The sequence below is a fragment of the Hippocampus zosterae genome, chromosome 10, assembly GCF_025434085.1.
Source record: "Hippocampus zosterae strain Florida chromosome 10, ASM2543408v3, whole genome shotgun sequence".
Taxonomy (NCBI): Eukaryota; Metazoa; Chordata; class Actinopteri; order Syngnathiformes; family Syngnathidae; genus Hippocampus; species Hippocampus zosterae.
The window spans coordinates 19,603,351-19,630,869 of record NC_067460.1 but is presented as its reverse complement, the minus strand read 5'-3'; the positions used below and the strand labels follow the sequence as shown (position 1 = coordinate 19,630,869).

Below are 27,519 nucleotides of genomic sequence, written 5' to 3'. Positions count from 1 at the left end.
GGACAGCATCCATTTCACGTAAATCTGGTGGCATATGACTAAATGGTGAATGGGCTGTCACTTATATAGCGCTCTTTACTTTGGGTACTCAAAGAGCTTCACACCGTTACCTCATTCACTGACTGATGACGCAGCATCAGGAGCAACTGGAAGTTCAGTATCTTGCTGAAGGACACCTCGACATGGTCGCCTCAGTGAGGAGACACTGCTCAATACAGCTTGTTTCTACTTTTTATTTAATCCGTTACTTTTCAACAGAAGCTTCTGTTTGTTCACAACTCACAGTGAAATAATTCTGTTATGTATAAAAGTAGGAGGGTCATAACAAACGGAAATATATAATATGGACAATTTTCGCACGTTATCAGAAACTGACGACAACATTCTGCAGGACAAATGGATCCAAGTGTCATTCAATTCCTTGTTATTCAAAGTGCTTGCGTGCCCCCTTATGGACATTTATTGGTAATGATCATGGGGCAGTGGTCAAGATAGTATACTGTACTTGAAAACAGGCCAAATAAGATACAGAAAGCAAGTGAATCAGACGAAGCCAGTTAAGATACATACTGTAAATCGCCTTTATAAACAAGTTTTCACCTGCCCGCACTTTTGACTCATGATAGCAATGAATGACTTTTGAGTGTGAGTGGCTCATCTTGTTTCCTTTTAAAGTACCGATATTTGAGTGACTCAATCTTCCTTTTGCATTCCTAAATATTGCCAGCACCATCTCTATATTGCTTTAATCACGAACATTTATACACGGCAGAAGTTACATTGCATGTATACAAGCTCAAACTGTCAAGTCTTGTTTTTTGGTACATCGTTTGTCCATTTCATTGATGTTGAAAATGTGCGGTCATATTCCTGCGTAGGCTCTCTGGGCTGCATAAATGCGAAAACATGACAATCCAATATTGGGGAGAACAAATAAACGGAAAACCAGGACCAGTCACTGCAATCATTGAGGAGCACCTCTCCAATAATGAGAAGAAGTTAATTCTTGTCACCTATGCATTTAGAAAAATAAAACATTTGGAAAACAAATGTTCATGTCACACCACTCGTTAGCCATCCTGTTGGATTAAACAGAAAGTCACACGTACAAATTTACATGCACAGCCTTATCAATGTGTAAAAATAGATTGAACACAGTTAGTACATGGAGGAAATTGCTTTCAAGAGGACGGACGGTTCATGGATCTTTTTCATCAAGCAAAAACGTGTTTGAATCCGATATAGATTTACACATTTTTTCATTCTATACATTATCTATAAAACAGTTATGGCTTAAATTAACAGCTCTAAAATGTCATCAACTTTCCTGTACATATTCACCGACAGGAAAAAAAAAATCCAGCACAGGAGCCCAATTTTCACGGTTTGCTTGCAAAACTCGGCAGGCAGCACAAATGATTAAATTTAATTAAAGAACGTTCAACGGTGTGGGAAATGAGCAGTACATTCTGACAAATACAAGGCCCACTGTTTTATTAATCTTTTTTGTTTTAAATTTGATTTTAGTGCACAGAAGGTAGCCTTGTCTCACTCAGCTAGGCCCCATGCCCTTGGCTCTTCAAGGCTCCTTTAGGAAATAACATATGGTCATGGGCTAGCTGGGACTTAGAGCACAAAATGTAAGGCTCTGGTACAAAATGTCACTCTGGGTCTTGAGTCCAAAACTGGGATCCCTTGCGCCAATGCAACCAGATCACTTACCACCTCATGGCAGGATTTCCTAACACTGCATGTTACATAAATTCGATGTTTGTACTTGTTTTCCCCCTATCACATCCTACCTTGTAGGAATTACCTGCTCAGTTTTCCTTTGTTATACACATCATACAGTGTGTTCTCTGGATATTTGACCCATACTCTATATCCGTTTCAGTATCATAATAAATTGTCTATTTTAATGCTGATACAGTCTGCTCAGTTCCTGGGTCAGCGGGCATAATGACAAGACTGTTGCGGCATGGTCTTCACCCTTCGTAACGGAAAAGATTACTGTTGAACGCATTGGGACGTTAATCAACAGGAATTTTGTCCACTAGTTCCAGTGGGCCGTCTTCCAAGGGCTGCTCACGCTTCTCCAACAGCTCATTCTTCTCGGACTCCTGCAGCTGCTGTCGTCGCTGCACCTCAGCTTTCAGGTTCTCCAGATCTTTTTGGCTGAAAGGCACAATCAGCAATGAAGTGATTACACGCAAATTAAGTAGTATGAGCTGCAGCCTATATCCGTTTCAAACGCAATCCAATGTGGGATGCTATTAAAAATCAGTTTGTTCAAATTTACAATTTTTTTCACACAGTAAATATTGTAAGTTGATTTTGAGGTTACATCTTTAACTCTACAGATCATAGTTTCAATACCATTTTAATTTGAAAAACAATGATTAAAAAAAAATAATCAACTGTATGGTGCAGAATTACATTTGAGGAAGGTCATTTTGGATGACTACCACGTTGATCCTCTAGTTGTGCGACTCATTAGCCAATAAGAAGCTATTTCAAAATGACCAAGCATACATTTTCTTTGTTGTACATATACCTTAGAGGGATAAAAATGATGCCATTGATGATGTTGAGTTGTTCCAGGATGTTGGCCATGCTGGGAGCAGTGAACTGATCAACAAGGCGAAAATAAAACCAATGTTTAATATTTGTTGTCAATTAAACAAACATGGACAGTTCCGGTCAATCACCTTGAGAGGCATGATGCTGGCACTGGAGCCATTTTTATAGATCTCGTTCATTGTTCTCTGCAGAGCCACGGCCTGTTGAGTGAGGGACTTCAAGTACTCTGAGCTTTCCTTGGTTTTCTCGTGAGCCTCGCCCATCTGAGAACAATAATGCACATTTAAGATGAGGCCATCCAGATGAGAAAACTATAGAAGGAGAAGAGAGCTCTGGTACCTGGTTCTTGTAAATAGTGTAGCCTTCCTTTTCATGCTGTAGCGCAGAGCGGAACTCTGCTTTGCTTTCGTAAACCCTAGCGATGAGGTGATGGCTGGGAAGAAAAATATCACAGATGATCTCACCACTAAATGTGAGAGCATATGGATATGGATAAGTGCTGTATTCATTCCCCACCTTAGCGCTACTTTGAGTGACCGTGGTCCATGGTACTTTGAGTTGATGGTCAGAGCATTCTCCACGAATCTCAGAGATAAATCGTACTCCATCACGCTGTGCAGTACCAAGCCAATGTTACTCTGAAAACAAGAATTACAGTTGTATTACTTGCTCGTTGCTGACGACAGCTTGAACCAAAGCAAGTAAAAAATGAAATGCATGGTAACATAAAAACCGAACCTCCTTAGCAGAATTTTCATGATCAAGAGGTAGAGTGGCTTTGTCACATTCAGTTAGAACTTACATCTAGTAATGCCATCTCCGGGTGGTCTTCACCGCACACCAACAACAGGAGGTAACGAGCTCTGTAAAGCAACTTCAATGCCGTGGACAGCTGCCCGTTTGCAAAGCAATACAAAGCCAAGTGCATCTGGAGAGCAAAGAAAGAAAGCAATATATATATATGTATATTAAAAAATCCTTTGGCACAATCAACAACTGTGGACAACAGACTAGACAGCTTACATATTCTTGAATTGTGTTGGGATGCTCGATGCCAAGAACTCTTTCACTCATCAGAACAGCCTTTTGCTGGTTGCTGAGTGCCTGCAGGCAAGTAGGAGATAGTCATTTGGGAAGTCAATAGTAAAATCAATAGTAAACAAAAGTGAAGATGGTTGCTGTGTCCCAATTCGGGTACGACGCCCCCTAGAAGCGGCAGCTGAAAGCCCATTGCATCACAACACGGCCTGGAATCAACCATTCCTTTTAAAGCAGCTCATAAACGGCTTTCTTTTTGCATCATCTAATTCAAATTTCTTTTAAAGTCCGTGACACAATTCATACGCCAAAATGTAGTTATCCATCATCGCCATATTCAGCGTTGCCTCCTTAGTCATCCGGAATTGGCACACAGCTGTTCCATTTCATTCATTCATTTAATTGCCGGTGTGTACTTCGGCGTGGTCTCCCATGATGTAATTAAGGCGAGCCAATAGGCGCAGGCAGGCACAGATCTCCACATGCATAGCTCCATATACGTTGTTGAAGAGGTTGAGGGCCTCATTGATCAGCTCACAACCTTCCTTCAAAAATCCTAGGAATCAAATAAGGGAGTTTTGAATCAAAACAGAAATACGTATCTGCAGACAACCGCAATGCACCCGACTGGGCATCCTAAAAATCATTTAAAATACAGTGTGTCCTGTCCTTTGATGTATACAATATATACCATGTAAAGTACTTCAGTAAAACCGGTTTTAATAGTTAACAAGAATGTGTTTATACAATTTAATGTATTGGGGATGGGCGGGGGGGGTCATCTCATCAGCAAGCTCTGTCGCAGCCGGATAGCGATCTTGATCATTTGAATCAGGGTGTTGCATCAGGGAGACATGGAAAACATGCAGTACACCGGCCCTCGAGAACTGGAGTTTGACGCCTGTGCTGTATATTAAAGAGTCATGGTGTAAAGCGGACCCAGGTAGTGAATTTGAGAGCCTTACCTTGCTGCACCTTCGCCTGGCCACTCTGGAAGAAGTGGAAGGCATCTGAGGCTTTGGGGTTAATGTGTTTTACCACGGGGAAAATGTTAAGTATGTCCTCCTCTGTAAAGGTAGGCTTGTGGCGGCTGTCGAAGTTATACTCCTTTATCACAATCTGGAGAGCCAATAAAAACATTAAAAAGCTATGACAAGGTGATAGTAATTTTTTGAAAAAGAATTTAAAACCTACTTGGATGCCTGTTTTGACTGATATTTCTCTGAGTAAAGTGATTTTCTGAATGCCGTATTTCTCCACCACCTGGTCCACATTTTCACTGTGGAAATAGGGGAGGTGATAGACTCAATCGTAATGCACCAGCTCAAGAAAAACACAGGCAGATGAGTTGTTACCATTGGATGATGAAGTGATAGTAGCTCCGCGCTTCAGAAGCAATGTTCTTCCACAACTCACTGGGCGTTAGGCTTGCCCATGCTGTGTTGTCACCACTTCCAAGAACCTTGTTGCGACGCTTTCGGCTTTTGCGGCGGGACACAAGCTCGTCAGCTGGCAAGTGACCAACAGCATCCGAGAAGGAACTCAGGAAGCAGTTTAGGAAATGGCTTACAGCGGCAGAGAGAGCCGACAGCTCCACACCCTTTTAAAAAAAAATTAAATTGTCAAAACACAAATATGCAAATATGTGAAAACTACAAAATGTTATCTACCTGCAGGTATGTCTTGAAGATATGTTTTGCACATCTGGTGATCAATTCAATGATTCCTATTCTCTAAAGATGCAAAGAAAAAATGTTAGAATGGCGAAAATCAAATTCAGTCACACTGGATGTGAAACAAACATTTCCACATACATTTATGCAAATAAACATGTATCATAACAAGTGTTGTCACTGGAAAACTTAAGTTACTTCACAGAGTACTTCATTTTAAAAGTAAATTATGATTACAAGTTATATTCAGTTGCCCCCCCACCCTAACCCAAAAATGAAACAAGATTTTGTGAATATTGTACTTCATTGGAACTGCATTTTTTTTACAGTAATGTTTAAGAATAGCTTTTATTAAAAATAAAGGTGGATTCTTTTTAAATTCACAAATAATGTTTCATTTAGAAATGGATTAATTTCTGGATTTCACAAAAAAGTGGCAGATTATTTTGACTAAAAAAGAAAAAGTATTTCTCGACTTCACTTTTTTTCCCTTACAGTCATCATGATGTAATATATGTTTATTCGTATGTCAATCCAAAATATTTCACAGTCCTAAAAACATTCGACCTACATAGAAGTGTTCCAGCTGGGCTTTGGCAGGAGTCTTGTCCACAAACTCCAGTACGGTGCCCAAGTAGCGTACATTGATGCCTCGCTGGTGCAAGGCCTCTGTCAGAGTGGCACCATCCATGGGCAGAGCGCTTTGGTCCAAACAATCTTTAACCTAGTGAGAACATAACCACCCTACATTCAGACACGCGGCCTGCAACTTGACCTCAAAAAGAAATGCAAACGGAGGCAGTGACAACAGTACACATCACTGACCAGTGATGGAATCTGGCAGGAAACGAGAAAGGCGGCAGAATCTTTGAGTAACTGCTTTTGCTTCTGGATGTCATCTGCGCTGTCATCTGGGAAGCGTACTCCTGGTTCAATAACACACTTATTATTGACAATTCAAGCCACGGATGGGAAAACGGATAGCCTCATGACAGCTGTTGTACAAAAACCTCGAGGACACAAGTTGAAGAGCTACAACGGAGCATGCATGTCCACACATGTACACGCACGAACTGAAAAATTAAATATCCTGTCCGATCTTACCTGGAGAGAAGATGTCAGGGTTGAAGCGGATGTCGAAAGACGTATTGCTGATGGAGCCGACTGCCTTGCAGGCATTGAGGACAACCTCACGGTTTTTTTGGTCTGTTTGAAAAGGACAGACCCATGAGAAAGAGGGCGAGTAAAAATATTGAGCAATGAATTGAAACTATTTTGTCAATCAGTATCTACGGAATACACAACATGCAAAAAGCACTACAGTGTATCAGTGCAAACCCAACACCACTGATAAAAACGTGTCAACATGCATATCATATCAACAATCAACCATTCAACTGTCAATCTCAAACATATTTTGATGGACAATAAACAGTATGATTGTTTTTTTTTTTAATTCATTCAGCAGGCTGGACCATTAATGTGGGGGCATTAATTAACATTTTCCCCATGCAGGTTGAGGACTGGCCAGACACAGCTAGCCAGGTGGATTGAAGCCACTTGAAAATTTGATGTTCTTTCCAATACTCTAACACCTAAACTACCTCTCTCTTTGCGACTATCCACCAGAGTAGCTGTCTCAGCCTTTAACGTTTTTTTGGACGTACCAATACCAGATCCATCTTCGGCAACTAAGGTCTCCGCCAGCTCTTTGGCCTGAGCTAATCCTGGAATACTTTCCTCAAGCTCCTTACCCTCCAATGGGCTCTTGCATTCCCCATTCTGTGTGGCTGTGGGCTCCATAGGCCCATTGGTGGCAGCCTTTGAGGGTTTTTCCGCCCCGCTGTCCATTTGGAGCGGGCCATCTGTCGAGACCGGCGTGCCTGAATCAGAAGCAGCGGTTTGCGTTGCATCAGCACTGGCCTCAGTTTCGGACGTTTGAGTGATGGCTGCAAGTTTTTCCTTCCTGCTGGCATCCTTGTTCGCTTTCTGCTGCATGAGTTGGAGTGCAGCCATCTTCATAAACAAAAGATACCTAAAAAAGGGACAAAATCCACTATTACACTCTTGGTGTATTACAAAACAGCAGAGTTGCGGACAAACACTAACCTGTGCTCAACAAAGGCCTCAATGAGTTCTTGGCGAAGGCAGGCGAGGCGGTGACGGTGCTGGCGGGGGAAACCCTGACGCTGACATTCTGGAGCTAACTCCTCTCCCTCCACGGGAAGGAAGTTGAGGTCAGGTGGGAAAGTGCGAAGAAGGTCCAGAATATAGTGACGGCCATCATTTCCAATGATGCCTTTACATTCGACCGATGAGCAAAGCTCCACTGCCTCGTTCTTCTCGTTGAGCACATTGTACCTCTGGACCTTTGATAAAGAGTCAGAACAGGCCATTATTAAAATATCAGTACTACAAGTAACTAGAGGAGGAACATTTTTCAAGTGGATTGATAGTGTCTATTGAGCAGCAGCCACTTTTGAGGAAACAACAGTACTGACTTTGAGGGGCCTGCTGGTCTTCGCCAGAAGCTCCAGGTATTTGCTGTGGGACACAACTGTCTTTCCAAAGTCGATGGAGCCATAGATGACACTCTGCTCCTGCTCACGCTCCAGGATGCCAGGGATGATTGACTGGGCGGTGACACGGTAGCCTCTATAGTCCACCACCACTGTGCCCAGTGTGTATAGTCCTTCCACATCCACTGCACCGTACGCTCTCACACCATTCAAGTCATTGGTGGGTGCGGCGTGGGCGGCAGCGTCCCCACCCAGCTCGCGATAATGGTCCCTCACATCAAAGCCCGGGCTGAAGAAGATGTTGTTCCAGATGAACATCTGCATGTGCGTTTCATCACCGGGGTTGATGGCCATTACGTTTCCGTCGATGACTGCCATAGCGCCGCGCGTGGCCGCTGCTGCAAAGTCACTGTGGACCTGAAAAGAGAATAAATGTGAAAAATATTTTACACAAGCTGTTTGATAAACTATCCACACAGCAGTGGTAGTTTCTTTCCAATTAACGTGAGACTACCTGAATGGTCTCATTGATATACTGTATAGAAGCACCTTGAAAATAGCTCGCTCCCTAAGCAGGCGATCAGGCAGGTTCTTCCGAGGAAGCTCTCTTGTCGTCTGCAGCTCCTCATTCCAATCTCTAGTCTGAAGATAATCATAACCACATTGTTAAATGAATACAAATCGCAGGTGCAATCAAAATGGTCTATTAACCATCCATCCATCCATTTACTACCACTTACAGGGCTGCGAAATGAGGAAGAGAAAATCCGAGGAAAGTTAAGATCTTCCTGGGGTATCCCAAGGTGTTCCCAGGCCAGCTGAGAGAAATACTCTCTCCAGTGTGTCCTGGGTCACCCCTGGGCCTCCTGCCGGTGGGACATGCCCGCAACACCTCACCAGGCAGGAATCCTAATCAGATGCCCAAGCCACCTTATCTGGCTCTTGTCGATGTGGAGAAGAAGTTGCTCGACTCTGAGCCCCTTCCTCATGACCGAGCATCTCACCTTATCTCTCAGTTAGAACCCGGACACCCTGCGGAGGAAACTCATTTCGGCCGCTTGTGTCTGGGATCTCGTTCTTTCGGTCACGACTCATAGCTCGTGACTATAGGTGAGGGTAAGAACGTCGATAGATCGGCAAATTGAGAGCTTCGCCTTTTGGCTCAGCTCCTTCTTCACCACGATAAACGAATGCAAAGTCCATATCACAGCAGACACTGCACCGATCCGCCTGTGGATCGCCCGCTCCCTCCTGCCCCACTCGTGAACAAGACCCCAAGATACTTAAACTCCTCCACTTGGGGCAAGATCTCTTCCCACACCCAAATTTTTGCCTCGGTGTCCGCTGAAGCTAATGACAGCTGGCTATCTATGAACATTTGTTGCAGTACCCTGCACACTGTGCAACAGTCCCATCGCATTTTGTCATGCAGTAAGCAGGGGGCCTAATGTTGTGACAAACCAGTTGCCATACCTGTCCTGGTATGTGCTCTTCATAACCCAAGCGGGAGGTGTAGGCGTCCTCAGCTCGAACACAGTCCATGGAATGGTCGACCTGTGGTGATGTCCAGCTGTAGACCTGGAAAGGCGTGGCTATTCGCTCAAACGGATGCCTCTGGACCCTGCAGCACCACCGGGAAGGTAATGACTTGTATGATGGGGAGTTTCCTCATGCCAATCCAAAAAGTATTTCGAGTGTTGGTGTCAACCAACATGTGCCCTGGCACTAGATAAGATGCAGAGAAAGGAGACATTTTCACCTTTTCTTTTGCAGGGCAGTGAAGTTCTTCTTGAAGGCAGGGCTAATCTGGCTCAGTAGTTCCACCAGAGAATGGCTCAAGAAACTTGGGTTGGCAGGTTTGGGACTGAAGGTGTAGGTAGTCGACCTGAACAACACAGACAAAAACACAGACAACTAAACTAGTGTAAAGTGATTTTGTTTGTTGAAAGACTGAGGTGACTGTTCTTGACAGCACAGATTCTGACCTACATACTACTGCCAAATGTAATTCAAGTCGACCTAATTGACTGAGCTGTTTTGGCCTCAAAACTGAGGAGAATGACACAGCAAAATAGACGAAGTTGCACGCTTTTGAATCACTACTTCCAACAAAGTCTTTCTTGTTGAGTAAAGCCTAAGAAAGACACTCACTATACACTCACACAATCTAATGAGGTGTATTGATATCTTACAAGAGGTGTATAGAGAATTTTATTTTGTATTTTAAGTGGGTCGTGAGTTGTCCATTATGTATTGATAAGTCGTTGATATATGTTTTTTTCTTTTTCACACCTTTGTTCCCCTTTTCATTTATTTTTCTTTAAATAAAGGGGTGGGGGGATTAATGAAATGTTTACTATTTCTTTTCAGCTGAATACTGTACAGTTAAATATTACAAATACAGTAACTCTGTATGATTCAGGCCAGTTGAGCAACGGAAGCAACATCAACAATGTTCACTTAATCCCACCCAGTCTTGAATGAAATATCATGAATTCATAATGGTGTATCCGATGTTGTGACTGGTGAGTAAATATTTTCACATTTAAAATGAGGAAAACTAATGGTGAAGGTTTCATCTGAAGAACATTACTATAGATAGGAGAAGTAGACTAACTGGTTGAGGTAGAAGCCACGTGTTGAGGCCGTGACACTGACGTGGCGCTCTTCTACTGTCACAATGTACAGGTACATGAGGTCGCCATGCATCTTCCTGTTACCGGGGGGAGGGTTCCAGCCACTCATGGTCAGGACCTTCAGGCACTGCATAGGCTGTTGAGACAGACATGCGGGTCTACATTCCATTCAACTGCTACAATTGGTATCACAATAAAAAAAGGTGCTCAAAACACTCACAGCACTCTTGAAAACCAACAACACTGACCTAAAATGCATCATGAAAACAGGGTTTTACCTTCCAGTCCTTGTTCTGTGGCTGAAGGGGTATCAGCGGACGCTCTTTACTGCCAGGGAGAATGTGCTCTGGGGGGGTGCAGTCAATCTGCTCCAGCTCGCTGCCCTTTTTCTTCCGCTTCCCACTATCTGCAGTCAAAACACAGAGCTCATTTCCACCGCAAGTTGTCGTCATCGTGCAAGATCTGACAAAGGTGCGGTGTCTCCAACATCAGAGGATGCTGCAGCAATCTCAAGGTACCTCCAAGGTCTCCATCCGTGAAAATACTTAGGAAGGAAAGAGAGTTGCAGTCCACTCCATTGTAGGCATCTGATGGGTCCAGGCTCTTCAAAAGGTCTCTGATATGACGCACGTGGATCCGGGCTTCACGCACAGTGTATGGCTCTAGACAAGCGCAAACAAAAGCACTTTCAAAAAACAAGTGTGTACCTTCGGAATGTGTAAGATTTGGCATGGGTGGGGTTGTCTGTGCTCTATTCATGTTACTTAGCAGAATTTTGTTGGTCAATCGTTAACAATTAGACTTCTCCGTCACCTCCCGTGTAACAAATGACTATTTATGCGCCTGTACAGGGTGAAACAGTCACTGCAGATACAGATCACACTGACCTTCCACCACTTTGAGCAGTGAGCCTTCCTGTAGGCCTTCAATGGACTTCAGCTCAGAAAAGTTGGCCAGCACATTTCCGTCTAGCTGCAGCGAGAAACAGGTGCGGTGGCAGGTGTCTTCTCTGTCTATCAACACCTGATGGATCTCCTGCACCATCTCCTGAGGAGACACCTGAGAACGAAAAAGAAGAGTGAGGAGATAAGAGAGAAGTACAACATTGGTGTGCTTTTAATTCTTTTTTTCTGTACCTGAAGATCAAAAGGCTCGGCTCCGGGGGCCTGGATCTTTACGGTGAAGCCCGTGTCCTGGATGACAATCACCTCCTGCTCGTTGGAGTCGTCGCCTCCATTAATGTCACTCTGCCTGTCCTTTGATTCCAACTCATCCATGTGATCATTTGCCCCTCCACCATTCAACATGACCGTGTCTGCAGAGAAACGCAAACACAAAGCTCACTCAGTTGGTTTCCGTGAAGCACAAGCAAAATTCTGTCACGCTGCAACAATACCGGCGGCACAATATTCAATCGGTTAGCACGTCCGTCTGACAGTGCAGCGTTCGATTCCGGCTCCGGCCTTCCTGTGTGGAGTTTGCATGTTCTCCGCGTGCATGCGTGGGTTTTCTCAGGGTTCTCCAATTTCCTCCCATGTTTCAAAAATGTTCATGGTAGGTCAATGGAACACTCTAAACTGTCAGTGCAATTAGAAACCCAATTCAGGTTGATTCTGATTAAACAATAAATAGAGAGAGCGAATTTTTGGTACGATTCTGAGCTCTACGAAACACATTATCTAAATTTGCAAACATCTCCTGCCAATTCACGCATCATTCTGGTCTCCAGGAGTAAATATCAGTGACGTACAAAGGAGTATGGAAATTGAGCGGTAAGGACTGAGTACTATTCGGAGGGATTCATGCATTAGGGATTCAGCTGCTGTCAGTGTGTGTGTGTGCACGCACATGTGCGTCCTTGCTCACCGTCAAGGGTAACACGGCGTCAGGGTTGCTAAAATAGGGGGTGGAGCTTCATAAACTAGACCCTGACTGGCACTGGCAACAACTGAAGGAGGGAGGCTGCAGTCATTGGACAGAGCAGCCCAGCTCTGAATACCAAAAAAACGTTTCACGCCAAACTATGCTACCGAGCCTCTCTTCCTCTGATGCCAGATCCATAACACACCAAATGGGAGATCTGGAAAAACAACTGGCAGGAAACTGCTAAGTTTGGGACTGTTGCATTTTATTTTTATTAATTACAGAAACCTCGCGACACGCTCAAAGTGCACACACTTCAGTGCAATGAGGAACAATGGTAGTGGCACAAAGTGAAGTTTCATTACCAGATAATTATGTCCGATAATTCGCAGACAACCACTTTATGGCGTATTCATGACTCTAGTGAAGAAAAGTGGTTCCAAAAATAGACTGATGGATAAATACGATGACACAGCACTGTGTCCGACTGTCATAATAGTAATTAACACTTGTTGAAATACAAATGTCCACGTCCCATGGCTTGTTGAAATGTAGCTATGAGTGATATTTTTTAATCATTTGTTTTTATTTTGTTCCTTTAAGTTTTCTTCACTTGAAAATGGCCATGAGAACTAAAATGTTTGGGGTCCCTCTTCCATACCTACCCAGCGAAAAATATACATTTGTTGATGGCAGTAAACTGTTGAATTTCAGGTGATGAATAAAAATAGCCTCCAAAGCCAATGAGACACACCATCTACTAAACTGGAGGCTACTACTCGAGGAGCTAAGTCGTTGCAACACGTAAACTTGTTTGTCAAACGATTACTGAACAGTTCGAAGCAGTGAAGCGTATCACTGCTGAAAGCACAAAAATCAAACATGTGTCCTATTCCAGGGATAAGTAGGAGGGCCAAGGCAAAGGGATAAATTGAACATTAATCTGACAGAGAAGCAGTAGCAAGACAACAAGACTATACAAGTGCTGAGCTCTACAATGACCCACTTCCTAAATGCACAATCAACCAGCCTGAGATAATTGGCAAATGTCATTGACTGCATAAATGAGGACTCTGGCAGCTTCCATGACATCAACCAACAACAGGACAATAATGAAAAATAACATGCAAGGTTTTATGTGATGTTCACTGCACCCATGACAAAGTCTTCTAACACATTTAATGATTAAGTTTTTCCATCAATGAGGTGGGATTGTGCCTGGGTCAGAGGTCAACGTCATTACGGTAAGACAAACAGGAAGCATAATTATCTTGTCGGATTGGATGTGCTTGTGACCTGAGGACTAGTGTGAGCGTGTCTGTGAGTCTCGGGATTAACCCAGTCACCCATCACCCACCGATGCAGCACAGACCAGCACAGCCACAGACCGTCATCCTTGACCAATATATCATGCTGGTCCCAGAACTAGGAACACAGTTTTGGTCTTATTCACTCAGCAGGCCTCGGGCATCGGAAGAGCAACAGTTGAACATCAATCGACATGAACTGGGATGTTACATTTAGAGATAATGATAAAATGATGCCCTACATTTGAATTGCAAAACTAGGAAAATGTATGAACTAGGACCAGAAATGTGGTCTTCTGCTTGTTAATAACCACGGATGTGCCTGTATTAATTAAATCTGTTTAATTACTGTGACCACAGGTTATTTCACAGATGGATGAGATCATTTATTGTTCAACTGCTAAAATTGCATTGTCAAAGAGAGCAAGATAATTTCAACACTTTATTTTAACACACACACACAGGGTTGAATATTCATAGAGAATTGGGGAAAATATTCAATTGACCAAATTGGGACATTTATTGGAGTAATTAAAGATAAAATAATGCCCTCAAGTTGACAGACGTAACAGAAATGCGGGCGCTCTGCTTTTAGAAAAAAAGACATGCATAACTCTGTTGTGAAAGCACTATAGAAATAAAGATGTATGTATTGCATTAAATGTGTCTTTAATTACAGTACATATGCCATGGGTTCTTTTTCAGATTGGGACGAAAAAATTGAGCCCTAACTAGAGCAATAATGTGAATATTTATAATAGTAATGAATACTTCATCACACTCGTAGAGGTAAGTCCACTTGATAACGTTTTCCTGTCAAACAAGGGGAGTCAATGTGCCACACGACAACCACGCAGGCTGCAGCGTCTTGCTTGCCAAGTTGTGTAACTTCTTTCCCGGCTCAATGCCACTGCCGTTTCGGTGTCAATCTCGAAACATTAACACAGCACTCCGGGTTCCCCGAGAACGGACCAACTTCGGCACCCAGAGTACTCACCAGTTTGCATGTCTCATTTGAAGCGTAACCTAAATTTCCCCGTGAACGCACCTTCACGACTTTTCCCATGTAACCACCGGCTTCCGCTTCCCGGGCGCGGAGGGACACTCAATTTCATCCTCACCGGTGGGGGAGGATAGGAGGTTGGGAACGTGTTTCGACGGGCTCACGGGTGCTTTGCTAGCTTAACAACGATTCATCTTAGACAAGAATAAGACTGCAATGAATATGAATTCTGACATAAGTTCGTGACGAGTGAGACAGAAATTAAAGGGATATGTTTATTTATCAAATACCCCCGTGTTCATGCCGAAAGTGTGCGACGCCATTGAAGGTGACCTTCAATAACCACGTACGTCACGGCGAGTTTGCGCAAAACGAGTCCAACTTCAGATAGTTTGCCTTTACAGTTCTCAAACTGAAACTGGCGATTTGCGGTTATTGCGTGCGCCGAGAAGCTATGTAACAAATGTTCCGCTAGCATGGCTAAAGCACTTGACAGTGGTGCAACTGTTATGTTAGCCTGTCAGCTAAACTGTTTGGGTGAGTTACATGTGCATCGGCATCCATTCTCACGCACTCGTCGCAATGACCGACTTGTGAAAACCGGACGATTTTGTATTTTGCTAAGAAGCTATAGAAACATTGCGACGATACCGCTAGCATGTACTCCAGGTGCAGTACTCGTCATATAACACGAAGCAAAGAAAGTAGAGGTGAAGTGAGACTGAGACATTTGGGCAAATTTGAACGCGACAATCCTAGTCTTTACGCATGTAAGAAACAGACATACTTTGCTCACCACAGCCGTGCGAATCTTTCAAATGTGCCCTGCTGCTCTCGTGGGCGTCCTGAGCTCCATGCCCGGCTTCCGACACAGCAACATCAGCCGGACGGCAGCCGGGCTCAGAAGCCTGGGTGTCGTCCGTCTTGCTCACCATGGTCACAAAGACAAACGGGAGACGTGACAGTGTTGGAAAAGAGCTATTCGCAAGTCGTCTTGGTATGATTTAGGACCGGTTGGCAGGGGACAGGCTTACAATAACGCGTACGCTTGGGAAGGACAACGCTGTATGTATCACACGTGCTTCTCTCTTCTCCTCTTGACCTCTTTGCCTTTGCCACGCTTGTCCCCGCCCACTGACTGAGGATACTACGGAAAGTCACACGCGACAAATGTCAATACAAAAAATGCTGTTGTGTCATGATGTATTACAGAACTGCATTAGTGTTTCGTTCACTTTTTCCAGTCAATGCACATATTTGAAGTTATGATAATCTCACCTCGACTTATTCCCCAATTACTTACTCAAAGTAAAGTTGCGCCTGCTTTGTTGAAAATTTTACATTTGCATGAATGTAAACAGATGGAATCAGAGTGACCAACAAATATGTAATTTCGGTGTCCGACTGCCCTCTTTTTTGGAAATCAAAATACTGTATGGTCACCCAACTGTATGGCTTAACTGCACGTTCTATCATCTGGTGGAAGATCATTTAATTGCTCTCATTGTGGAGTCAGACAATGAAGGATATCAATTACGCTCACATCACATGCATGCATATTGTAGAATATGCCAAGTATAAAGTATATCTTACAGCTGCTACTATTCCATTCATTTTCCAAGTAGCTGAAGTAGAGACAAGATCTATGAAATACAGTATTAACTGAAAGTGTGGTTGGTGTCCTGTCTATGAAGAATACACTTGTCGAATGCTTACATAGGTACTCAGCATACTATCAGACGGTCTACCGTTTTACCATGTGTGCATATTTGATTATTTATTATATTTCTATTGTATCTCATTTGATGTCCTACCAAATGAACTGTCCAGGGTGTGTATTAGCAAGCATTCAACACAAGCAGACTGACAGATCTTGTTTGTTTATTCCAATCATGTTTACAGTGTAGCTTACAGAGTTGATGCAGTTGTTAGATCACCCCAACACATGGACCATTTTAGGAGTAACTAACTTCCCCTCTGTGATTGATGGTGTCAAGCACATATCAACTACTAGCGTGCCACAGCAGAAGCTTCTGGGGGCCACAAAGAGTTGACTGAAACTGTTCTAATAACTCCAAACTCGATAAAAAGATGGAAGACACTTTTTTTTCTGGCTGCTGGATGTGGGAATATATGCAGCAAATTGAGCATTATTGATTTGAAATAAAAATAACAAACATATCTCATTATAAGGGCACTCTATTTAAAAGGTAACATTGCTTTGGCTCATTCCTGTGATCATACTGAAGCACAGATGCAAAACGAGTTAAAGCTGAATATGTAGACATCCAGAATGGGACCTATTATACTGTCGTGCTACAACCGGATGGATAAAGTTTTTGATCTACCTGATGTATCCTTTTTGGATACTGTGTTCTTAACAGTCTTAAATTAGAATCATTCAGTAAAACAACATTGTACCAGGAAGTTGTAAGAACAACCCCCTATTACACAGTTATACTATCATGGCTTATGATTTGGGACAATGGTTTTAGCTGGCATTCTATCCTGACAATCATGTGGCATAGCGGCATGCCCACATGTTTATTGCTGCCACGACTGCAGCAGCTAATCGGTCCTCAAACCTTCAGGTAACTACTACTATTCATCAGTATAACAGAATACGACAAAAGTCAAACAATGAGGCATTACACATGAAGCAAAATGGACAACAGTAATGATATATGAACAGATCAAGTCCGCAGAACAGCTGTCACAACCTAAAAACGAGACATAACTATTGAAATATGGTGGTCGACTGAAGACCAAAACACAATATGTAAATGCCGTATTTTGGACAAGCCTCACATGTCTCATCACAAGTAAATTAAGTTTCAAAGCAGGACTCGTCACATTAATTACATAGAGAGGGGAAAAAAGCCAAAATATAAACTTCAATATATTGTTTCATACAAAACAAAACACATTGTTTGCTGTATGATAAGGCAGCGATTACAATGGAGCTTTGCATGTATCACAGAATAAAGAAATATTGACCAAAAAAACTATTCAGTTTACTTATTGAATTCAGTTCAGTCATTCTCATACTTGGGGGTTTCTTCTTACACTTGCATAACTACATACCAATATTCTGTGTAAAGCTCCTGTCTAAACTGACAATCTCCCTGCACATGTTGATATCGCCATAGTATTTAAGAATTAGTACACTTGGAAAATGTTACAGCCACACCATCAATTGGAGAAAAAAAGTCCTCACTTAACCAACAGTCACATTCTTGTTGGTCCATTTTTCCTGAGATGTAAATAAAAGAAAGTCCCTCAAGCAGATTAGTTGCCAGCTAGTGTTTTTGTTTGGAACACAAAATTCAAGTGCAGTGAGTGATTTGGGCTTGAATAATAATTGAGTAACTGTTTATACAAAGCAACTCATGTATCAAGCACACACAGTTTAAAAAAAATACTAATTCACAAGGAATCGTTTAGAACAGGGGTCCCCAAACTTTTTCCTATGAGGGCCACATAACTTTTCCCTTCTCTGATGGGGGGCCGGTGTCAGTTTGTAACATCAACGATCGTAGGGGAGCTTAAAAAAAACGATCGTAGGGGAGCTTAAAAAAATATTGTTTCCCCGAAAGCCACACATAACCAAACAACCCTTTCCAGGTTCTTTACAGAAAAAAAAGTCAGGAAACTATGGCCCGTGGGCCATAGTTTGGGGACCTCTGGTTTAGAAGAACGTTTGGTACTCAATTTTAAAATTGGATATGAAAAGTTACCAATTAAAACAAAAAAAGCTATGTCCACTTCAACAAATAGCCTTCAAGTGTCATAAAATGAAAAAAATCTTCCCATTTCACAGATTACACATTTGACTTGTCAAGAGGTAACAACCGTCCACAGTGAGTTTAATTCAGTCATTAAAGAGTGGAACATTTGCTGTTAATGTGCATTTGTGTGAGGACTGTACAAATTGCAGTACCATTCCTCATAAGGTATTTTGCGACCACGTCCTAATCGAAACCAATAACGTGTTCTACAGATATGGCTCTAGGAACTAAAGACAATTCAACATTTTTGTTGTCATCCAGTGATATACAGACGCACACACTCAGATCGTTTCAACCGTGACTGTCGTTTTGAGGTTACACAAACACACAGTGTGGAGTTGATTTATGGTTCACCTTGAAGGGTCACAGTTGGTCACGGCCACATAAAAAAAGCATGCCTTCCACACAACATGCCTGCCGCAACCTCAGCTGGACTCCCAAAAAAAAATGGGATTGCTTTACTATTAAGGCCCGACAGTATACAAGTGACACCCGTGTAAACACATCATTCTAGTTCAAAGATGGACTTGAAGTGACACGTCTTGTAGTCCATAATATTAAAAAGGATATCCAGCACAGGTGGGCAAACCATTGATCTCAAGGTCCTCAATTGATTTTTAAATCAGACACTTGGCTCAGTTCATCTGGAGATGAGGTCAAAAACGTGTGTGTAAAATTACGATGAAGAAACACATATATTTGTCATCTCTTCATATAGATAAATATATGTTTCATATGCATGTGTTTATATATATATATTACAATTTTATTAACTGAATGTTTCGAAAAATGAATAAAAATATTTTCTTTAAATATGTTGCAAATTTCATCATCCATCCATTTTGTAATCCGCCTATACTCACGAAGGTCGTGCAGGGGCAGGAGCCTATCCCATCTGTCTTCGGGCAGTAGAGCCGGAATCGAAACCTGCACCTCCACACTGTGAGGCAGACGTCTTAACCAGTCGATCACCGTGCTGCCGCATATTTCATCATTTAAAATAAATGAATTAACCCATTATTTAATTCAATGACTAAAAAAATGTAAAAGGAAAAACACATTCTTATTAACCAATTTTAATAAGGTAAATGCTTGTTGGGCTGGATTAAAAAACATAGTCGGCCATATGTGGCCCCAGAGCCATACTTTGCCCACCGCAGGTCGACGTTATTCGTTATTAACCCAGTGTTATTCGGTCAAGGGGCGGCATAACAAAAGTGTTAACAGAAGCAAAAAAAGATAAATATTTGCTAATCTGCCTGTGCCTCAGCACCAGGGGGCGCTGTGGTTGCAGACACCAGCCTGGCTGCATCTTCTTGAGGGACCACAGGCCCTTGCTGACCCACTTCGTCCTCAACCCTGAGCGGAAGCGATCTGTGTGTTCCCGTTTGCCTGGTGCGTACTCGGAGCCTCCAGGGGTGAAGGAAGAGGGCAGGGTCTGGCATGGCTGCAGGCTCCGCAGGACCCGTCACTTTCTCAATGGGAACACATTCCCGGGCGCGCTCCATTCGAGAGCAGGCTCTAGCGCTCTTGCGCTTCGGTTTAACCCCAGGAGAAGAGTTGGAGGCTCCTGGCAGCGACTGCTGGGGCGAGATGTGCTCGCTGTCATATTGCGGGGGGCCCTGATGGGAAGCTCTGGTCAGGAGTGCATGCCTCTGCTGCAGCCGCTGGTGATGCAGCTTCTGCTTGGCAGCGTGAAGCTGAAAGGAAAGGTACGCTGCTGCCTCGGTTTGTTTCTGAAGCTCGGTGTTTAAGATGGTGGAGCAGTGGCTGCGTCGTTTGAGCTCTTCAAGGAAGTGACGCTCTTTTTCTTTCAGATTGGCTCGAAGGGCTCCCACCAACGCGCCCTTGTGGAGCAGTTCCTTGCGAATTTCTCCAATAGTGCACTCCTGCTCACACAGACGGTCTTCGACACCCCTGCAGCGGGCCTCCAGGAGCTCCTCTTCCTCTTGTATTTCTAACACGGTCAAAGACAAAAAAGTGATGTCAAATGTCTAAAATGCTACACAGCACACTGAATAGCGAAACGGGTGAAAACGCTAGGGTGGCACGGGTGTCGACTGGTTAGCATGTTGGGCTCACAGTGTAAAAGTGCAGGTTTCCATTCCGGCTCCGGCATTCCTGTGTGGGTTTTCTACGGGTACTCCAGTTTCCTCACACATTTCAAAAGCATGCACGGTAGGTTAATCGAATACTCTAAATTGTCTGTAAGTGTGAATGGTTGTTCGTCAATGTGTGCCCTGCGACGAGCTGGCAACCAGTTGGGGGTGTACCTGCCTACTGCTCAAAGTCAGCTGGGATAGCCTCCAACACGCTGGCATCCTCGTGAGTAAAAGCGGATTTGAGCGGATTATTTATTTATATTCCCTGGAACAGATTATTATCACTTTCATTCATATCATTGGGAGAGACTATTTGAGATTGAATATTTGAGTTATAAGCATGGTTGTGGAATAAATGAAACCCAACACAAGGCACTACCACTATATGTTGTTGATATACATACAGTATGTGGACAAAAATGAAGTGCGTATCCCAACTCTAAAATGTATGCTTATCTGTGATCAGTAACCTTAAAATAAAACGTAGTTGGACTCAAGGAATGTGAACTCAAAGTTCATTCGGCTAGTTCTGATACATATCGTCTCAAGAGACATAGTGCCTACAGCGCCCTCTTCACAAGAAATTAAAACGGACAACGGTACTGTACATTATTTTCATTGCTGTCAAACTCTCGGAGAGAAAGGAGAAGAGCGATGCACATAAAAAGCAGAGTTTGAAATGGGCCTCGGGGCTGACTGAGCAAAGCTGGCCAGAGGAGGAGATGACATCTTTGAGGCCAGTGCTGAAGTTTCATTACCAGAAATAGGTCAGATTTGATGAAGGGGAGAATCCCAAGGGTAGGGAGAGGTTCGGTCATTCCTCAAGGCGAATCTATACCTACATCTACCTATACCGACATTAGATATAAATATGGTGAAACCGCAGACATACTGGAATGAGAAACAACATACGGACGGTACTTATTCATTCATTCATTCATCTTCCGAGCCGCTTGATCCTCACTAGGGTCGCGGGGGGTGCTGGAGCCTATCCCAGCTGTCTTCGGGCAGTAGGCGGGGGACACCCTGAATCGGTTGCCAGCCAATCGCAGGGCACACAGAAACGAACAACCATTCGCACTCACACTCACACCTAGGGACAATTTAGAGTGTTCAATCAGCCTGCCATGCATATTTTTGGAATGTGGAAGGAAACCGGAGCACCCGGAGAAAACCCACGCAGGCCTGGGGAGAACATGCAAACTCCACACAGGGAGGCCGGAGCTGGAATCGAACCCGGTACCTCTGCACTGTGAAGCCGACATGCTAACCACTGGACTACCGGGCCGCCCGGACGGTACTTATATTGGAGCAAATTAGGATATCAATGAAAACCTAAATTTCAGTTGTGCAATTTGAAAAGTGAAACTCATATAGCTTCGCTACACATTCGGAGAATATTTCATGATGATATATTTATGAATTTTGATGAATAAATCTCACAGCTAGCTTGATGACGACTTACTTTTGATTTTTAATTTGGACTCAGCTCGCCATCATGATTTAGACAAGCTCACAAAGTGCTATCTGCATTTTCTCATATATGTATACATAAGATATATGTGCATGCCTTGAGATAAGAGTTACATTTGGTCCACAATCACGCCTGTAACTAAAAAACACTCAAGACGATGGCTAAAAACTACTTCTAAATTGTGTCACTCGTAATGTAATTTATTGAGATTGTCCTATTTTGGGACACAGTCTCTCTCGTTGGTATTCATCACCACACTCAGGTTGAGCTCATAATATTGGAGATTTCATAATGTGATCTTCATATCACCCCACACGCTCCTTCCCTCCACTCCTGTCTGCCGCCTTCTCGTTTTCCCTTTTATCACTCTCTACCTCCCTTTTCTTTGCATCTTACTACCTCTCATTGCCGACTTCTGTTTCCTCTCGCTGTCTGTTGTAAACAGACACCCCCCATGGGACAACAAGGGGAGACGCTAGCAGAGGGAAAGAAAGAGGACGGATCAATTTGCCGGGGTGGGAGAAGAGTGCATTCTTTTGATGATGGGCTGTAATGGCTGAGTAATGCAGCTACACGGGCACTGCTCGCCTTTCGACTCCTCTTTTTTTTTTCTGTTTCACTCCCGCAACCAAACGGTGCACATCTCCAGATTGAGGCTGCAATAAAAATATCCATCAGGGGCTGCGTTATGTGTGTCACGACAGGCTCTCTTTGCAGCAGTTTTTTGTTATCGCCACTGCCCTCATGAATCAGCAAACCCATTGGCTTTTTTTCATTTGAGATTAATGGGTCAGCTTCCATCGAAGCATATTCAGGATATGTGAAAAGATAGGACAGCGTTTGTGTGTGAGGTTTGTCAGGAGAGACTGAGAGAGCGAGGGAGCGAGAGACAGAAAGAGAGAGACATTCTATGGGGGATGGCGAAGAGGCAGGGACAGATGCAGGCATGTTGCTGATACGACATTGGGGGTTGTGCTTGGTTAGGGACTGAATGCTTAATCTCAGAGAGATGAAGGCTAGGTAAAAAAAAAAACTGACCATATAAATGTACAACACATGATATTCATGCAGCATAAGGGATTAAATTGATCTTTCAACATACCTATTTGGCTTCGACCCGGAGGTTTCACCTTCAGATCATTTGTCAACCCTGAAAAGTGGAAAACAAAGAAAAATGAATATGGTACAGAAATCATGTTGGAGTGTCAATGTTGAACCAAAACATCTCATTAAAAATGACACTGACATTTCAAGTTGATTTAATCTTTTCTTTGACAAGTTAACCAATGCCGCATGTTACTCCAAGCACATTTCCACATGTCCGTACATAAATAATGAAGCTAAATCTGAGACTTTGAATTAAGAATCACTGTGAGAGGCTTGGCCAAGTTCCCTTACTTCGTCAAAACAGTTTTTCTTGCAGGCAGACATACTGCTGCAGCTTTGAGAGTACTGTATTGCTCCCTCAAATCAATATGAGCTGAAAGAAAAACTGCTGCCGGTGTACTCTTGCTAAGCATGATGTTTAATGATGGAAGACTGAGTGCCACAAAATGATGTTATTGAAAGCAAATTCAGTCAAGTTCAAACTATGCAGTTGCAACAGATTTTAATTATATTTTATGGACAAGTGGTACACCCCTTCGAACTCAACTAAGGTTTGGGCGACTGCATGTATGTATTTTGTTCTTTTTATAAAGGCATTTTCTATGCTCACATGCTTTGTGGGAACAATTTAGCACAGGAAAATTAGACAAGGTGTCCAAATACATCCAATGTCCATATAACTTACAGTCAATTTCATCACTACTTGAGAAACGCTGTCCACTCGGGATAGGTACATAGTTGTGGCCAAAATGATAATTATAATTATTTTGATCAATATTGTAATCATTAATCCCAATTATTCATCATGATAGGGAAAACCTCTGTACTTTTATTGCAACATATTATACAATACAATAACAAGCCTTGCATCATGTGCATGACCCCTGGGAGCTAGGCTCACTATACTGGTTGATGGACTGCTTGATTTAGTTATGCAGCAGAGCCCACATTTTAAATGATAATAAGGTTGATATCATGCATCCATCCATTTTCTGATCCGTTTATCCTCACAAGGGTCACGTGGTGTGCTGGAGCCTATCCCAGCCATCTTTGGGCAGTGGGTGGGGCACACCCTGAACTGGCTGCCAGCCAATTGCGGGGCACACATAGACAAACGACCATTCACGCTCACACCAAGGGACAATTATGAGTGTTCCATCAGCCTGCCGTGCATGTTTTTGGAATGTGGGAGGAAACCGGAGTACCCGGAGAAAACCCACACAGGCCCGGGAGAACACGCTAACTCCACACAGGAAAGAACACTGCACCTCTGCACTGTGAGGCCGATGCGTAACCAGTCAATCACTGAGCCGCCCCATTTTTTGCTCTTCTACAACATATTTAAAATGTATGTATAAAACCCTAAAAGAAAAAAAAACCAAGACTAAACCAAATAAGCTTTCTGAACAGGTTTTAATTTAAACAGTAAAATTTTTGATTTCTAATTAATTCTCTTTTCAGGGAGACAGAAGGACATGTCTTTGCCAGAAAAGCGAGCCAACATTCTGACGCTTTACGACAGCAGACATCAGATCAACCTCGTAGTGACCTTCAGGAAAGAGCACATGAGCAAGCCAGCAGAAAGCTCCCCTTGGAGGACAGATCACAAATTCTCAACTCAACAAATGATCATCTTTTCATCAGTGTGGGGACACAAAGCTCTTCAAGTCCCTGTCAGGTAGTAAAAAACAACACAGGGGGTTCTCACAATACTGGTTGTTGCTTGCGATGGCTTATTCTTCGGCTGAGTGAGGTCAAATGGTCATTCACTCTCTGGTCACAATTAATGATAAAACCGAATGATTTCTCTGAGCGCGTGTGATATGGTGCAAGACCCCATTGATACAGAGGGGAGAAGAGAACAGAAACTCCTAAACACACAATTATAGATTTGCGCAACAAACTGATGGAGGAGGGTGTTTTCGAGACAACTGCTGACATTAGCTCTGAGCTATCACACAGACATGCACTCGCACGCATTCACTCATGCGCACATACACGGGCCTACCTCTCTATCAGACAAGACCGCATTCATTTGGATTTCTAAAACAATAGATTAACCGAATCGATTAACCATGGAGGAAATACTTTGCATGTCCTTCTAAAGCCTTACCATATACCGTATGTGTCTAGCATTTCCTATATGGTGAACATTTTTTTTAATATTCAGGAAGTTTTAAAGGTTTTAGAGAATAAATAGCTTACAATATATTTATATTTTATTGTATCCACATCTATCTTCCCTAGTGTGCGGTGATTGTGTTTGTGTTAGCTGCATTTGATCAATGAAATTCACTGGCTGGTAAAATGATGTCATCTCCCGGAATTGTAGTGTGACATCATCACGTTGTCACTGTCGGGCAGTGATCGATGCCAAAGGGACAGAAAGAGTGGAGGGCGTGCCTGTGTCTTGTTAGCAAATCAAGCTTTGCCATGTATTTTCAGGACTGCCAAGGTGCCTAGTCACTGTCGGATTATGGACCTTGCTTGCTGTTCGCTCACAAGAAATTTTCTAATCACCCGCTTCATGTTTATAGCCGCTCTTGTTTCGATAATTTTCCTGTTTCATATTTTTTGTTTCTTGTTATTTTTGGATTAAGTTTCATCAAGTTTCATTCGGGTATCAAAAATTCCTGCCATTTGCAAGCATTTATTTTTTGTGATCATGTTGACTTGTTGACGTTTCCTGGTTTTGTGTCGCCAGCGTTTATATTTTGTCAGTCCTTCGTTTTTCTGCAAATACTTTTTGTACCGTCGTTTGTCTGAATCTGCGTTTGTGGGATCCGCTTACCATCTGGTCCATTTTTGGATCGTGTCATTAAAGTAAGGCTCCCTCAACTTTGGTTGACTACAACTTTCACTATTTACATCTTATTTTATTTTATTTTATTTTTTAACATCTGTGAAGGTTGATAGAATTAATGAGCACATTAAAAAAAAGAGTACAACATGCAGGCATCTGTTTTCAGTGTCGGAAGTGAAAGTAAAAACATATTCTCATGTGAGAAATATACCTAAGTACATTAACAAAATACTTCCCACCAATGCATAAAATAAAAAAAGCTGAATCATAATTCCATGCATGCATTTTTATTTAATAGCCCACTTATCTGAGCATCGCCTCTGCAGGGCAAGAATCTCCATGTGGAGCCCGTGAAGCAAAGTGAGGTGCTCCTGCCTGAGGAACATCATGCTCCTCTCGACGCTCTCCAACTGCCGGGTCACATCACTCTCTTCGGCCATGGCTGGGTTTGCACTCACAGGAAGACGGACGGGAGTCCAAATGGGGCTGACCAGGTTGGAACTCGGCTTGGAAGTTGATAACTTTCCATGGAAAATAGCAGGAATGAATCGGAAACAACAGGAATTCACAAAATTGAAGGTTGGCTCTATAGTGGGAACTTTGATCAAATTAGGGAAAATATATTTGAGCATAATGCTGAGTTAAAAAAAGAAAAATCAGATTTTCCAAGTACAGTGGTACTTTGATTTACTTGACTTGTGAGTTATGAGCTGTCTTTGTTGGATTTTTATTTATTTTTTGCTTTGTGTAAGAGCCAAATTTTACGAACTTCATCTCGAACGAAGTCAAAAGCAAGTCGAGTCAGCCAGGAGGGCTGTCATGGCCCTCAATGTGGGCAAGGAGAACTACCCATTTTGCATGCCAAAACAAAATTGTATTTCTTTTTTACCCGCAAATTCCAGGTGAATCCTCATTATTATTCATAATTCTCATGTGAAGTGTCCGATTTGGAATATTTCCAAATCCTCTGTTTTTTTCCCACTGCTTTGAAATTATAAATGGTACATACATTTTATGCAACCCCGCGCAGCTTCATCACATCTTTGAAATACGTCATGGCCACAGAAGTTCTCGGTGAGGTTCTGCCCTCGGCAGGAAAGGAAATTAACATTCGGTGAAGCTGGATAGAAAAATGTTTCAACTTACCTTAGGTTTTAATATAAAGCATTTAAAACAATAGACTCCCAAGGCACACAAACATGCAACTCTCCAGTATCGATCTTGCAGGCTGCATCCATTATGCGGCTCCGATTGACGTGAAGCAGTCTCAAAGTGATGAATGTGTTCACTTGTGGCTGCACATAATAACCGAACATGGTTCCCACTCCAACTCGGCGTCTCCTTCGTTTCTATCGAGCACCAAAGCGCCCACCATCAACGTGCGCGACATCCTTTGGGCTCGTCCCCCACGACCCCCGCTGTGAGGCGTCGAACGACTAGGGATGGATGAGTGCTGCTTGTGTGGGGGAGGGAGCTGGTTGACTGGGTGGAAGGCGAGGGGCGGGGGGGCGGGGGGGGGACAACCACACCGTGATGAGATCACGCGAGAACTAGCATCGGGCCACGGAGGCGACGTGGCAGCTGATTGGAGACACGTTAAAGTGACTTAAACTGTATTCTGTTTCC

General features: G+C 43.0%; 2 protein-coding genes across 5 annotated transcripts; both read right to left on the bottom strand.

Moving 5' to 3' along the window:
- Positions 1-731: 731 nt before the first annotated feature.
- On the bottom strand, positions 732-15,745 carry cluha (clustered mitochondria (cluA/CLU1) homolog a). 4 transcript variants are annotated; one of them, XM_052078701.1, is made up of 27 exons: positions 15,407-15,745; positions 11,583-11,761; positions 11,334-11,505; positions 10,965-11,108; positions 10,725-10,852; positions 10,428-10,582; positions 9,570-9,695; positions 9,284-9,431; positions 8,360-8,452; positions 7,793-8,227; positions 7,401-7,660; positions 6,959-7,326; positions 6,396-6,497; positions 6,117-6,217; positions 5,863-6,015; positions 5,289-5,351; positions 4,974-5,218; positions 4,813-4,897; positions 4,584-4,737; positions 4,035-4,174; positions 3,604-3,684; positions 3,383-3,508; positions 3,097-3,218; positions 2,920-3,013; positions 2,709-2,843; positions 2,555-2,628; positions 732-2,175 (listed from the first exon to the last, which is right to left on the bottom strand). In XM_052078701.1, exons 1-27 carry the CDS (start codon positions 15,552-15,554, stop codon positions 2,031-2,033), a joined length of 4,176 nt encoding a protein of 1,391 aa, XP_051934661.1. In that variant the 5' UTR covers positions 15,555-15,745; the 3' UTR covers positions 732-2,030. The 4 variants fall into 4 exon arrangements, with proteins under 4 accessions (XP_051934661.1, XP_051934663.1, XP_051934662.1 ...); XM_052078703.1 differs by having other exon boundaries at positions 7,046-7,326; XM_052078702.1 differs by having other exon boundaries at positions 15,416-15,745.
- Positions 15,746-19,151: 3,406 nt separating this feature from the next.
- ccdc92ba (coiled-coil domain containing 92Ba) lies at positions 19,152-27,409 on the bottom strand. The gene is made up of 5 exons (XM_052078708.1): positions 27,040-27,409; positions 26,903-26,975; positions 26,200-26,414; positions 23,086-23,132; positions 19,152-20,364 (listed from the first exon to the last, which is right to left on the bottom strand). Exons 3-5 carry the CDS (start codon positions 26,331-26,333, stop codon positions 19,658-19,660), a joined length of 888 nt encoding a protein of 295 aa, XP_051934668.1. The 5' UTR covers positions 26,334-26,414; positions 26,903-26,975; positions 27,040-27,409; the 3' UTR covers positions 19,152-19,657.
- Positions 27,410-27,519: the final 110 nt, after the last annotated feature.